The 15,967-nt window shown below is 41.5% G+C and overlaps 1 protein-coding gene across 1 annotated transcript in view; it reads left to right on the top strand.

The window, feature by feature from the left end:
- Nucleotides 1-8,617: 8,617 nt before the first annotated feature.
- The window catches only part of VPS53 (VPS53 subunit of GARP complex), a 141,459-nt gene continuing 134,109 nt past the window's right edge, over nt 8,618-15,967 (top strand). The window contains exons 1-2 of the mRNA XM_041725241.1: nt 8,618-8,835; nt 10,834-10,914. Coding sequence (XP_041581175.1) covers nt 8,749-8,835; nt 10,834-10,914 — 168 coding nt within the window. The 5' untranslated portion in view covers nt 8,618-8,748. The remainder of the gene's footprint in view (nt 8,836-10,833; nt 10,915-15,967) is intronic.

Here is a 15,967-nt window from a genome sequence, read left to right as displayed (position 1 = left end):
CCAGACACAGAAAGGAAGGTGATGGAGTAGAAGAAAAGAAGAAAAGATGGAGTAAGAGATTGGAATGATGAATCTACAAGCCAAAGACTGCTGGCAGCCACCAAAAGCTAAGGGAGAGAACCTTGGAACAGTTTCTTAGAGCCCCACAAAAGGAATCAATTCTACCAACACCTTGATTTCAGACTTCCGGCCTCCAGAACTGTGAGAAAATTCATTTCTGTTGTCATAATGCACTCAGCCTTTGATAATTTGTGATACACAGTCCTAGAAAAGTAATACACTGCCACACATGAAACACAAACATAAATTCCAGATATATAAAAGATTTAGGATGAAAAGCAACATTACAGATGTATTGAAGAAAAGTTTGAAAAATATTTTTATAATACACAGACTAGAGAAAGCTTTCCCAAACAAGGAACAAACCCCAGGTGTCATATAGAAAAAGACAGATTTGTGTATGCTAAAACAAAATTGTACATCAAAGGGCACTATTAACAAGTTAAAGCTAAGTATTAGTTAAGAAGAAAATATTTGTAGTACATAGCAGAGTAAGGATTAATACCCAGAATAGCCAAAAGATCCTACAAATTATGAAGAAACACAAATGACCAAGAGAATTATTCAAATAATATAAACTGGATATAGATGACATACAAAAAGGCCAATGAAAGCTTTATAATTAACTTTAAAAAACTGATAATGGGGCACTGGGGTGGCTCAGTATTTGAGCATCGGCCTTTGGCTCAAGGTCCTGGGATCCAGTCCTGCGTTGGCCTCCCCCAAGGGAGCATGTTGCTCCCTCTGCCTATGTCTCTGCGTCTCTCTCTGCATCTCTCATGAATAAAGAAATAAAATCTTAAAAAAAAACAAAAAACCCTGATAATATCCTGTGTACATAAAGATATAGAGACATAAAAAAAAAAAGATACAGGGACATAGCAATTTTCTTGATGCTGGTAGAAGTATAAATATGTATTACAAGGATATAGTATTATTTTTTTGTAATAGCAAAAACTTAGGAAAAATCTAAATATCCAGTAAAAAAGTAAAATATTTTATGCTATGGCCAAACTATAAGATACTATACAGTCACTGCTATATAACCATGCAAAGAAAAGTTTGGAAGGAAAAAAATACCATGAGTATGTATATGGAGTTCATGAGTATGAACTCATATGGTTTCATGAGTATGTATATGGAGTAAACCTTAAATTAAGAGTGACTTTTACACTTTCCTGTGTTGTATGAGTTTTTCCAATAAAAATGGTTGTTACATAAATATAAAAAAAGGAAAATCATAATAAACACCTAGAAAATAATGGCTCTAATTATTAAACATGCTTGTTTTCTATGGAACATTATTTAGTACATGCATGTGAATATCTTGAAATATAGTTAGAAATGGGATGAAGAAGAGCATGCTGGGGATCCCTGGGTGGCGCAGCGGTTTGGCGCCTGCCTTTGGCCCAGGGCGCGATCCTGAAGACCTGGGATCGAATCCCATATCAGGCTCCTGGTGCATGGAGCCTGCTTCTCTCTCTGCCTCTCTCTGTCTCTGTGACTATCATAAATAAGTAAAAATTAAAAAAAAAAATTAAAAAAAAAAATAAATAAAAAAAAAAAATGAAGAGCATGCTGCCTCCCAAAATACATGAAAGGTAATATTTTTAAAAACATGACATACATATAACATACTTTTGGGGTCATCATTTTTTAAAGTGTTGAAATGTCATAAAAGTTCTTAGAAGACAGTGGCTTTGATTTTTCCAAGATTTTTCCCATTTTATACACACACAAACACACACACACATATATGAGAAGATATTTAAGCTGGTATAAAGTACAATGCAAATGTACTTCATTGTATTAGTTCCTAAAACCATATACTATCATTTAGTGTAGTGGATTATATCGGCTCATAAAATGTTACACTCTAAACCCAACAGAGAACCATGTTTGGCAAGGGCAGTGAGGGCAAAGAAAAAGAGCAATTGAGAATGAAAAAAGTCAAGATTTTCATAGGCAGTTGTAACTATGAGATTGACCCTAAGGAGAGAAAACCAAATGTGGATATAAAAAATTTGGAGATTAATGATGGCCACAGGAGCAGTCTCAGCAGTGACTCTCAATGGGGGACTGGGGTGGAGGAAGCCGTCAGAATCTTGGACAATATTATATTTAGGAAATAAAACTTTTAACAGTTTTTCTGGTATAGACCTAAAGTACAGCCAGGCAAAATATTCTTGGCTGGTGGAGAAGGGATATCACCTTGTGTTATCAGTGGTTGTGAAAACTAGAGAATATTATGTGTGGGAAGGTTGCCCACAAGTTTTTTATGTTTAGCAGAAGGCATGGACTTAAAAAAGTCGTTTGTTTGTTTTTTTTTTTTTAAAGAAGTTTAAGGGACGCCTGGGTGGCTCAGTGATTGAGTGGCTGCCTTCAGCTCAGGTTGTGATCCCAGGGTCCTGGGATGGAGTCCCACATCAGGCTCCCTGCAGGGAACCTGCTTCTCCCTCTGCCTATGTCTCTGCCTCTTTCTATGTTCTCATGAATAAATAAATAGTCTTTTTTTTTTAAAGGAAGTTTAATAAATATTCAGTGGAATTCCGTTTCCCTTAAAATTCCATGCAAAATGTGCAAATGTATATTTTTCTGGGGAAAGGACCTACATAGAGTTCTTCATGTCCTAGAAGGGATCCAGACTCAAAAAATATTAAAAACTACTGGTATAGACCAGAAGAGAAGTGGTTGAAGATCCAGCTCAGGGGATGCAACAGAAAGAAGGGGAGGCAAAGAAACAAGAACACAGGGCTGGAAGTGGCAATGGCATTGTAAGATACTCAAGGGTGTTAGATACAATGAATTAGTGGTAGATACACTATAATGATCGTACTAGTTGGGCAGCCCGGGTGGCTCAGTGGTTTGGTGCCTGCCTTCGGCCCAGGGTGTGATCCTGGAAACCCAGGATCGAGTCCCACATTGGGCTCCCTGCGTGGAGCCTGCTTCTCCCTCTGCCTGTGTCTGTGCCTCTCTCTCTCTCTCTCTCTCTCTCTCTGTGTCTCTCTCATGAATAAATAAAGAAAATCTTTAAAAAAAAATGATTGTACTAGTTAATGTCAATTTCATAAAACAAATGTTTTTCTTTTTTGTTGTAAAGTATAAGACTGACACAAAAGGGTTTGTCATTTTGACATATAATTATCACCTTGTTGAGTATGTGAAGGAATTACTGAATGCAAACCCAATGGAGCCAACATGGAAGGGTTCTAAAAGCATCCAGGAGCTAGCACGTATGCATGACTGAATGCCTGAGCTATGATCGTGGGAACAGGCAAGCTGCTGAAGCTAGCTGGAGATTATGATCTGTTTAGCAAGAATGGGCATGCACAGAGAACCAGAGTACCAATCAAGGCACAACTGGGTGTCCAGCCTATGGGAACAAGCAGAACACCTGAATGCCAATCAAGAATGAATGCTGGTGTTCAGGATATTCAGAAACTTGAGGAATGTACAGCAAAAGACTATCATCATGAAAAGCCACTTATTCCACTAAAGGAGTGCCAAGCAAACATTTTTTTGAACAAGATTTCTTGCAGAAATCAAACTAGACTCTCCATTACAAGTTGATGGGAACTTTGCCACCCATAATAATAATAGGATCTGTGTGGGAACGCCTGGGTGGCTCAGTGGTTGAGCATCTGCCTTCGGCTCAGGGCGTGATCCCAGGGTCCTGGGATCGAGTCCCACATCAGGCTCCCCACAGGGAGCCTGCTTCTCCCTCTGCCTGTGTCTCTGCCTCTCTCTGTGTCTCTCTTGAATAAATAAATAAAATCTTAAAAAAAAAAAAAAAAAAAGGATCTGTCTGTGACAGGGTTTGAGAGTCCTAGGGGACATTTTGGAAATTTGCAGGGAGTATTTTTGGTTAAAAAAATATGTTTTGGGAAGGAGCTATGCTGCTGGCTTAGTAGGTAAGGATCCAGTAATATAGACATCTTGCAGTTTTCTTTACAAGAAACTTCACAAAAAGGTCAGCTGTTTAGGGGAAGGTCATTATGGAGGGGAAGCTTAAATGGAAGAATGATACTATCTTGATCTTATAAAATAACACACTCTGCATGCTGTCTACTTAATGTAGTACAGCTACTTCAAAAACAATGAAACTAGTTGCAAATACAACAGGGTATTGGAGACACCTTTTAACAGAGTTAGAAATGCTAAATTGACAGGAACATGAAATTTAGAGATCTCACTGGATTTCATTAACGAAGGCTATTTTTTTTTTCAGATTATTTATTTATTTATTCATGAGAGACACAGAAAGAGAGGTAGAGACATAGGCAGAGGGAGAGGCAGTCTCCCCATGGGGAGCCCGATGCGGGACTTGATCCCAGCACCCTGGGGATCACATCCGGAGCTCAACCACTGAGCCACCCAGGTGCCCCAACAGAGGCTTAAAATAGTTAATACTTTCATCCTATGGACTTAATTTTTTTTTTTTTTTGCATAATGAGAAACATTATGAACATTATTTTGGGGATTACTGGTTTTTTTCCATCTTATTTTGATGCTGTTCTCAGAGATGCACTGCACAAATCCCCTTCAGCCTATCCTCTCTTATCAATCCATCCTTTTTCTATTCCCTATTAAAAGATAGGCTCTCCAAGGTATGTGAGTGTTTTAAGTATTAGAGACTGAATTTATGCATAAGGTGAAATTTCAAGTGGGAAAATATGTTTTCTGTAATACTCTGTCATCAACTATACCCCATCCCATTGCATAACAGGAAAAGTAATTTAAAAACATTTTTTTAAGATTATTTTATTTATTTATTCAGAGAGAGAGAGAGGCAGAGACACAGGCAGAGGGAGAAGCAGGCTCCATGCTGGGAGCCTGACATGGGACTTGATCCCTGGTCTCCAGGATCATACCCCGGGCTGCAGGCGGCACTAAACTGCTGTGACACTGGGGCTGCCCGGAAAAATAATTTTTTAAAGCTTGGCTCATTTATGAGACTTTCACAAGCTCCTTCTTCTTCATTTTTTTTTTTTAGAAGCTCCTCATTCTCATATCCAAATGTCTCATGTATGTAAACTTCCATATTTTATCTTAAGACTGTATAATCTCTTTCCAGACTTCTTCCTTCTACCTCCCTCTTTTATCATAAATAAATCAGTCTAGCCTGTTATTACTTATTACTTATCTTAATGACCCACTTTTTTTTAGAGAAGGGAAGGGCAAAGGGAGAGGGAGAGAGAATCCTAAGCAGACTCCTTGCCTAGCATGGAGCCCAACATGGGGCTTGATCTCACAACCCTGAGATCATGACCTGAGCTGAAATCAAGAGTTGGACTCTTCACCAAGCGACCCAGGTGCCCCTTAATGCCTTTTTTTTTCTTTTAAGATTTTATTCATTTATTTTATTTTATAGAGGGAGAAAAAGAGAGCATGAGCGGGGGAAGGGGCAGAGGGAAAGGGAGAAAGAAGCTCTGCTGAACACAGAGCCTAATGTTGGGTTCGATCCCACAACCCCAAGATCATGACTGAAGTTGAAACTAAGAGTTAGTGCTTAACCGACTGATCTACCCATGTGCTGTGTCCCCTAAATGCCTTTTTTTTTTTAAGATTTTATTTATTTATTCATGAGAGACACATACACACAGAGAGACAGAGACATAGGCAGAGGGAGAAGCAGGCTCCTCGCAGGGAGCCTGATGTGGGACCCGATCCCGGGACTCCGGGATCACACAGCATGCTAAACTGGACCATGTCATTTCTCTGCTTACAATTCTTCAATGGCTTCCCATTCCTTAGTATGACCTTCAGGAGTCTCAGTCATCTGGCACTACCTATTTCTCTAGCCTCCGCTTGCACCACTCTCCCCATGGCTTTCCAAGTCCCACCTCTTTGGCCAATTTCTTCCATCCTAAAAGCTTTTTTGCACATACCATTCCTTTCATCTGTCACCTCTGGTTCTTCCCATCCCCCACCCTTTGCTTTAGCTTAAAAATCTCCTCAGAGATGCCTTTCTTGACCCCCAAATCCAATCAGGACACTATCAAAATAGTCTTTCAACATATACTTGATTTGTCTTTCATTAGACGCATCACAGTTATGTTTATTTGTATTAATACCTTTTTCAGGCACGGAAATAGCTATGGAGCCCGGCACTTGGTCAATTTTGTTGACTGCTTAATTCCCAGGACCTAGCCTAGTAGAAACACCTATCAGTAACAGGAACATTCTTTCACTCACTTAACACATTTATTGAGTTTACTGAATGAGTGAATGAATGTTCAGAAGAGTTAGCTATGGGACTTTGGAAAAGTTTTTTTTTAATTTTAGCCATATCTCCACTTTCTCATCTGCTAAATGGGACAACGTTACTAATTTCTAACCTCAGAGTTGCATGTGGATTAAAAGAGACAATGCCTGCCTACCATGGTTCCTGGCATTATATTAGGGGCTAGGAAATGTTAGTTCTTATTGTCATAAAAATAAGCTCTATGAACAAACAGAACTCTATCTAATACATCACTGGTAGGAATGCAAAAATGGTATAGCAACTTTGGAAAAGCAGTTTACCAGTTTCTTATAGAGTTTAACACAGATTTTCCATTCAATCCAGCAATCCCACCTCTAGCTATTCACCCAAGTAAAATAGAAACTTTTGTTCACACAAAGCATGCCCATGAATGTTTATATCAGCTTTATTCATCATTGCCAAAAACTGGAAACAACTCAAGTGTCCTTTGAACAAATTGTGATACAGCTACATAGTAGAATACCACTCAAGGAGAAGGAATTAACTACTGATACATGCAAAGACATGGATGAAATACAACAGCTTCAGGCTAACTGAAAGAAGCCAGACTTGAAAGGTGACATATTATAGGATTCCATTTATGTCATGTTCTGAAAAAGTCAAACTGTAGGGAGAAAAATCAGGTCAGTGGTAGCCAGGCAATGGGTGGAGCATGAGGGAATTTGGAGGAATGATAGAACTGTCCTAGGACTTGTTTGGGATGGTAGTGACATGACTATATGCATTTATCAAAACTCATGGCATTATAAACTGAAAGGTGAATTTTACTATCTGTAAATTATGCCCTAATATAAAAGATAAAGATCCAAAACAGGTAGATAAAATTACCTTTTCCTTTTAAAAAAAAGTATTATAAAAGCACTACAGACTATCTATAGACATTTTGGGAAAATATACAAAGAGTGTATATTTCATCACCCACAGAACAGTACTATTTCTTTCCTATCATTTTTATATGTGCAAAACACACATAAACTGGGACTACACTGTACATTTTTGCTTTCCCAAATGTACATTTTACTTTCTGGTATATATTAAGCACATTTTTCCATGTCATTAAGTAACTTTCAAAACCATGATTTTGTTATACTATTCTGCCAATTTTTTAAAAAAACAATTTTATTTATTTATTCATGAGACACAGAGAGAAAGGCAGAGAGAGAAGCAGGCCCCTCGCAGGGAGCCCAAGGCCGGACTGGATGCGGACTGGATGCAGGACTCGATCCCAGACTGGGATCACACCCTGAGTCAAAGGCAGACGCTCAACCGCTGAACCACGCAGGCGTCCTGCCAATTTGTATTTTTAAGGCTTTCCTTATTGTTAGAAATTGCCTCTATGTTTTTACAATAAACAACTTTGATAAATTAAAAAAAAAAAAAAAGCTCAGTGGGACCAGGGACTCTTCCATTTTGGAATTTTACAATGTTTAACTGGTAAAACAACGCTTCTTTGGGCTGCAGTCGCTTCATTGTTTTAAGTGTCCGCGGGAAAAGTGGTTGCACAGGGCGATCTGGCCTCTTTCCTTTGCGGTGCATTAAGACCTAGACAGTCTAATATTACCTGTATTACTAGCTTAAATTTGCATAGCGCTTTTTATATTTAATGCTCACCAGATCCTTGTAGGGTAGGCAGGGCAGATGCAGGGATTTGCTCAAGAACTCACAGCTTATCGGTCGTGGAATGGGACTTAGACTCCAAATACTGAGTCTCAGAAAGTCAACATTTCCCCGGCGATGGAGCAATACCTAAGGAGCCACCTTCCTCCCCCGCCCCAAGGAGAAGCTGCAGACACCCCCCCCCCCCCCCCGAAAACTCTGTCTAGAGGCTTGGCACGTGAGGAACTTAAATGTCAAGTGGACGCTGTCCCTCCGACAAAATGTCCTTGGCAGCATCGCCACTTACCAGCTGGGGTCATTCCTCCCCCGGTGGCAGGGGGATACCTACTGCCCCTGACCAAGGGGGCCCTGGGAGCTTCGCGGCCTGGGAGGGTTGCTGCCGGTCGGTCGCGACGCTGTCGGGGCTTACCCTCACTGGGGGTCCTGCCAGGGCGGCCAGGCCCTCCCCAACACCGGGGCCTTCAGTGGGGGGGGGGGGGGGCGTGCCCTCGGCGAGTTAAAGTGGGCCCCCATCACGTTAGGGAGAGCTGAGGGCGGGCAGGGGGTGCGGGCCCACAGGGCTGCCCCAGGAGGCTCCCGGGACGTGACGGGAACGCCTTCTCCGGGCAACCAGAGGTCAGTCCTCCGCTATCCCAGAGTGCCCCGGATCCCGGAAGTGCCCGGCTTTCCGGAAGTGCCCGGCTGGCTGACAGAGAGGAGGTTTACCTGAACGCTGCAAGAAGAGGGTTGTGGTTCTGGAGTTTGGGTGACGGCTGGAGGAGAGACTCGGGGTCGAGGTGGGCGCCAGGAGGGAACTGGGCGGCGGGATGATGGAGGAGGAGGAACTGGAGTTCGTGGAGGAGCTGGAAGCCGTGCTGCAGCTCACGCCTGACGTGCAGCTCGCCATAGAGCAGGTGAGCGTTCCGCCCCCTGACAGGAGGAGAGCGGAGGCTTGGGGAAGCCTGGGGGTGGGATCCGGGGTGGAATGGATGGGGAGGGAGCGGTCTTCGGACCGAGAGGTGAGAACTAGGAGCGGGAAGGGAAGGTTTGGAGGGAGGTGGTGGTGGGAAGGGGATTCATTCAGCATCTAGGGCAGGGAGAGAGCCCTTTCTAGGCCTTGATTGTCTTTGGCGGGTGAGGCGTCCTGGTGGGTTTGGGCAGAGGAACCGAGCCCCTTGAAAGCATATGAACCTGGAAGAAGGGAAGTCACGGATACCGACCTCAGATCTGGGGGGTTATTTACCAGGCTGGTGTGCCGCCGCTCCCAATTCTTAATCTAGCCCTTTGTGAGGGACTCGGGATTGAGAGGAGGAGCCACTTTAATACCTGAAGCGGGTCCCTGAGCAGAGGGAGGGGACACGGTTGAAAAAAGACCCCTTTATCATACTTCAGTGGTTGAGAATTCCTAATGTTGATCAGTTTGGGTTAGATTGAACAATATTCCCCGGAGACCTTCCTTTCCTTCCCTTCAGGGACTCTTTGGTTGACTAAATTCTCTTTTCCAGTTTATTGAGTTTTTAAGAGTAATGATATTAGAAATAGTCACTTAGACTCTTGTTCAGGATATTGCTTCTGATAAAGGGAGAGGATTTCCCTTAATGGAACTGGTGTAGGGGATAAGATTTAAGAAAAGGAGGATTATGCCACATTTAGTGACCACTGGGAAGTGTTGTGAAGTAAAGTACTGTTACTGCCATTGCTAATGGTAATATTTATTGAGCGTTAACACTTACTCTAGGTCTGTCTCTGTACTAATTTATTTGTATTGTGCCACTTATAGATTTTTGGATGTGTGGTGTTCTACCAGTGGTTGGATTACCCATATAAAGTACATTTGGCACATCCTGAGGATGCTAGACCATTGGGCAAAGGTTTAGTTGTTCAGGCCACAGCCTCCCACCCACCTCTTCCTGACAGAAAAAGACATGCATTTCATTTTTCCTTTGGGCCTAGTGGGCTCTCATAGAAGAAACAAACAATGCAGTCAGTCACCATTTGACAAGGATTTTGGGAGAGCACATTTTTGCTATTTCTTAATAAGAATGAGTTTTAGGTTAACCTTATCTAATAAACAGACATCAGAAAAGAATTGCCTTTCAGAATGACTATCTTGAGCTGGTGAAATTCAGTACTCAGGGGATCACTCAGCTTCTTTTATGATCTACCTTGTTTTTTTTTTTTAAGATTTTATTTATTTATTCACGATAGACATAGAGAGAGAGAGAGAGGCAGAGACACAGGCAGAGGGAGAAGCAGGCTCCATGCCGGGAGCCGGTTGTGGGACTCGATCCTGGGACTCCAGGATCGCGCCCTGGGCCAAAGGCAGGCACCAAACTGCTGAGCCACCCAGGGATCCCCTATAATCTACCTTGTTATATGTTCTTCAGGTTATAGCTTTTGAAGGGAATTATTTTTCAGAAGACAGTATTCTTTCTTCTGTTAAATAGATGGACAGTTCCCGAAGGCAAGCTCCATTTCCTGACACTGTCTGAAGTGAAAAAATTGTTTCAATGCATAGTGAATTCTAATGCTGAGCCATCCCCGAAACATAGTGCATAAGTCTTTTATCAAGGCTTCCTTATTACAGTCATGTCATCAGCTGGTTTAATCTGAGAGTGGGCAATGCCCCTTTATTTCTCCTTTCTGTGGGATTTTGTTGATATTGTGGAACTTCCACTGTTGCACATTCTGTTAGTTGCACCAAGACGTTAAAATTACAGATGTTGGTGAAAATTAAAGATTGACTTTCACAAATATCTTACTGAGCAATTGTTGTGTATTAGGCTTACAGAATGAAAAAAGATAGGTTTTTTGCCTTCAAAGTAATTTACCATCCAGTAGGAAGGAAAGAAATAATACATAAAACAAGACAGAAGGATGACAGTTATTTTTAATCCCCTGTCTTTATATAGGTATTTCCAAGCCAGGATCCTCTAGATCGTGCAGATTTCAATGCAGTGGAGTATATCAATACCTTATTCCCAACAGAACAAGTAAGTATAGTTTCCTTCACTTCAGTGGTTTCTGGCTTATCCTATAAGTATTATGATTGGTGTGTTATACTATATCATCTAAGGAGACTTGATAAACAAGTGAGAGTTAAATTCAAATCATACCCCATTGTAACTGTTTGGGGGTGAGGGATAGCTTATGCCAAATGCTGTTGTGTAAGAGAATTCTTTGTATTGTGAGCATATTATTTGAAATTATACCTTTACCTTGTAAGAGTCCTCCCACATTTTTCCATAGTATAGTGGGAAGTAGAAAGGATTTTTAAAATTATTAGAGAAGAGTGAGAGTGGACAGGATAACCCTGGAATCATAAGGCTGCTTTGTCCTATTTCAAAGTTTTCAGACTTTATTATTTATTTATTTATTTTTTGCATTGGGTGACTTACCTATACAGATGGGTTTTTCTTACAAAATTGGATTTTGGGTGTTTAGGTGAGAAGTAGATCAGAGTTAGAAACAGCAGAGGTGGGGGCACCTGAGTGACTCAGTTGATTAAGCCTCCAACTCAAAGTCCTGAGTTCAAGCCCTACTTTGGGCTTGTGGACCCTACTTTAATAAAAAGAGAGAGAGAAAGCAGAGTTGAAAAGTCTGCTACAGTTCTGCTTGGTTTTTCATTTTATGAATTCAGCAAATGTTCATTGGGCACCTGTCAGCTATATTGATCACTGTGCTAGGTGCTGTGGACACAAAGATGAATAATGCCCAGTCTATGCCCTCTTAAAGTATACATGATCAAGGTTGGGTGGGGGATACAGTGTTGAATGCTATAGGAGAGGTACGTAATGGGTTTAGTAAGGAACAAAGGAACAGTTTTTCCTAAGAAAATTCAAAACCTCAGAGAGGAGGCAGCCGTTCTGCCAAATCTTAAAGGAGTCGTTTGTTCACTTCACTTAGTCAAATGTATTTAAGTGTCTACTAAGTGCCAGGCACTGTTTAGAAACTGGGGAGAAATGGTAAATGTGATAGGCAAGTTCCCGGTCTCGTGGAATCTAATATAAGGAAGAAGAGAGTAAACAGATCAACAAATACATATATAAGAAATCATCAAGCATAGTTGATGCTGTGATAAAAAGCAGGCACAGAGAAAGAACATGACAGCACGGGGAGGGGCTCCTTTAGACCAGTGGGCGGGGAAGGTATTTGTGAGGTACTTACCTATAAACTGAGACTTGATACCTGTGAAAGAGCCAGGCTGTGGCAGGCTGGGAGAACACTGTTTAAGGCAGAGTGAACCGCTGAAATCTAGAATGACAGGGAAAGGTCATTCAAAGCACAGGGCAGAGGCTCGGAGATGAGAAACACAGTGTGTGCAGGGAACATAGCCTCCTAGGAGATGGGGCTGGAGGGGTTGGCAGCACAAGGGTCCTGAAGGGATTCTCTTCTCTAGGCCCACAGTCTCCAGTTTTTTTGGATACCATATGCTTCTCACTGAAATATTTTGCACACAACTAATTTTCACCGAGCTAATTTTAAGCTTATATACTCTCAAAATATTATGTACATATTCCTAATACCAGTCTTAAGTAAATAGGTTTTAGTAGGGTTTATCATGGAAATAATAAAAATAGAGGTTTTAATGTTTTGTCTTCACACTCTAATGGGTATCATTACAAAGCCCTTGGAAATGTACACACCCTGGCTAGGGACTGTGATTATAGGCAGTGGGTATTCTTTTAAGGACTCTTGTCAGGGTAATGACTGGATCAGATTCACATTTAAAAAATTCCACCTGGGGACACCTGGGTGGCTCAGTCTGTTAAGTGTCTGACTCTTGGTTTCAGCTGAGATCATGATCTCAGGGTCCAGAGATCCAGCCCCAGAATGGGCACTGTGCTCAGCAGGGAGTCTGCCTGAGATTCTCTGAGATTCTCTCCCTCTGCCCCTGCCGATGCTCTCTCTAAAATAAATAAATCTTTTTCAGATCCAGAAATATTTCTTTTTTTTAAAGATTTATTTATTTATTTATTCAGAGAGAGCGAGAAAGAGGCAAAGACACAGGCAGAGGGAGAAGCAGGCTCCATGCAGGAAGCCCGACATGGGACTCGATCCCGGGTCTCCAAGATCACACCCTGGGCTGCAGGCAGTGCTAAACTGCTGCGCCACCGGGGCTGCCTTCCAGAAAGATTTCATAGAGGAAATGGCATTTCAGCTGCACGATAGACACCAAATGAAGGATTTTGAACTTTGATTTCTAGCCTGGTCTACTGGGTGGATATTGACACCTTTACCCTTGGTTGGGCATAAAGACAAAGAGTAGGCTTCAGTGGTAAATATGGTAGGAGTAGGGTGTAAGAGTGAGCTAAGTCTTGAACATTTTTGAGCCCTCCGGGTAGAAATATGTAGTTGGATATTTGAGTCTGGAGCTCATAATCCCGGTAATTGTTAATATTTTGGCATATATTCTTCAAACATTTTCTAATAGACATGTTAATTTTTTTAAATGAAGTTGGAAAAAATGGTATGATTCTGTGTGATTGTCTTTGAGGTTTCACAGATAGTCTTTAGGGCTCATTGTTTTCTGCCAGAAAGAGGAATTCTAGGAATTAGCTGGAGGCAGAAATTTGGGAACAACTGGTATAAAGACAGCAGTTTTAGCTGTGAAAATGTCGTCTGCCCCAACCTATCAAGAATGCTGACTCATCAAAGCAAAAATAACTGTTAGGTTTGGAAATTATACAGGAAACCACCAGGTTCTTACTTTTTTCTGGTATGCTTTTGTATGTATTTGATTTTAAATTACGGAAGGTAACGCTAGACATTTGTTATAACACACATTCAGGGATCCCTGGGTGGCGCAGCAGTTTGGCGCCTGCCTTTGGCCCAGGGCGCGATCCTGGAGACCCGGGATTGAATCCCACATCGGGCTCCCGGTGCATGGAGCCTGCTTCTCCCTCTGCCTATGTCTCTGCCTCTCTCTCTTTCTCCCTCTGTGACTATCATAAATAAATAAAAATTAAAAAAAAAAACACACATTCAGTTATATGTCTTATCTAATTATGCCTCCATATACATGCTAATATGTAGTGAAGTTTTTCTTTCTTTAAGATTTTATTAAAAAAAAAAAGATTTTATTTATTTGACAGAGCATGAGACAGGACAAGCAGGGGGAGCATCAGAGGGAGAAGGAGGAGCAGACTCACCACTAAGCAGGGATCCTGATATGGGGCTTGATCCTAGGACCCCAGGATCCTGACCTGAGCCGAAGGCAGACATTTAACCAGCTGAGCCACCCAGGCACCTTGTAGTGAAGTTTCTTAGCAAACTAAGAAAATCTGTAACACAAGGTTTACCTTTATTTCCCCAATCCCAGATTTATACCTAGCAGTTCATTTTCCAACCCAGATTCTCATGGACCGTAACGAAAAGGTAATAAAAAATAGTGCCAATTTCTTTCACCTCTTGCTAGATTTGGGGCAAAACCCACCTATATACCTCAAGGGCTTGCAGTAAATATTTAGAAAAATTTTTTAAAGATTATTTATTTATTTGTGAGAGACATGGGCGGGGGGGTTGGGGGTGGGCAGAGACATAGGCAGAGGGAGAAGTACGCTCTTTGCAGGAGCGTAATGCGGAACTCGATCCTGGATCATGGGATCACAACCTAAGGTGAATGCAGCTGCCCAACTGCTGAGTCACCTGGGCACCCCAAATATTTAGAATATTTAAAGTAGATGTCAGTATATCAAGAATAAATTTAGTGTCACTCTAAGGAGAAGGATGTGTATTCAGGTTTGTTTCTTTTTTAAGATTTTATTTATTCATTCATGAGAGACCAGAGAGAGAGAGAGAGAGAGAGGCAGAGACACAGGCAGAGGGAGAAGCAGGCTCCATGCAGGGAACCCGACGCGGGACTCGACCCTTGGTCTCCAGGATCACGACCTGGGCTGAAGGGGGTGCTAAACTGCTGAGCCACCCAGGCTGCCTTGTATACAGTTTCTATTGAATAGCAGTTACTTGCAAGTCTGTGGTTACCTGGAGGTATCTGCCTGGAGGCAGGAGATCTGTGGATGTTTGTAAATCTAGGGAAGAGCTCAGTTTTCTGTATGTAATAGCATCCTCTGGTTAGTTTTGAAGAGTAGCCGGGTTTGGTAACAATGATCTGGAAAACTTGTCTAGTTTCCTAGTAGAAAACTGAAGATAATCATTTGTCATATTTTCATTAGAGGTTTGATTAGGGAAATCTAGATAAAATCTATTAAAAATGAATATAAGGGGCACCTAGGTGGTTCAGTGGTTGAGTGTCTGCCTTTGGCTCAGGTAATGATCCTGGGGTCCTGGGATAAAATCCCATATCAGACTCCCTATGGGGAGCCTGCTTCTCCCTCTGCCTATGTCTCTGCCTCTCTCTCTGGGTCTCTCATGAATAAATAAATAAAATCTTTTTAAAAAATAAATAAAAATGAACATGAAAGTAATATAACTAAGAACTTTGAAAGAAGAGTCACATGAAGCTGTTTCTAAAGAATTTTTAATGACCCCCCCAAAATGCTCTGAGTCTATGTTGTTAAGTGAAAACAGTAATAAGATGCCACATTGTTTATCATTCCAGTTTAATTTTTTTTTTTAAGCCAGATATTTGCTTAGAAGGAACCATAGAAAGCAATATACCAGAATGCTGCCTACTGCTCCCCCTGTTTGTACTCACTCTCTGTGTCAAATAAATAAAAAAAAGAATCAGGACAAAATTTTCAATAATTAAAACATTTTTATATTTTTAAAGGTTTTATTTATTTGAGAGAGAGAGAGAGAGAGAGAGAGAACGCCTGGACAAGCAGGGGGAGGGGAAAAAGGAGAGGGAGAAGCAGGGAACCCAATGTGAGATTCCATCCCAGGACCTGAATCAAAGGCATATGCTTAACTGACTGAGCCACCCAGGTGCGCCAAATAATTAAAATATTTTTATTTATTTATTTTAAGATTTTATTTATTCATGAGAGACACAAAGAGAGGCAGAGACATAGGCAGAAGGAGAAGCAGGCTCCCTGCGGGGAGCCCGGGGAGCCTGATGTGGGCCTCGATCCCAGGACCCCATCC

Source organism: Vulpes lagopus, chromosome 12 (genome assembly GCF_018345385.1).
Source record: "Vulpes lagopus strain Blue_001 chromosome 12, ASM1834538v1, whole genome shotgun sequence".
Lineage (NCBI taxonomy): Eukaryota > Metazoa > Chordata > Mammalia > Carnivora > Canidae > Vulpes > Vulpes lagopus.
This window is presented reverse-complemented; position numbering and strand designations above follow the sequence as displayed.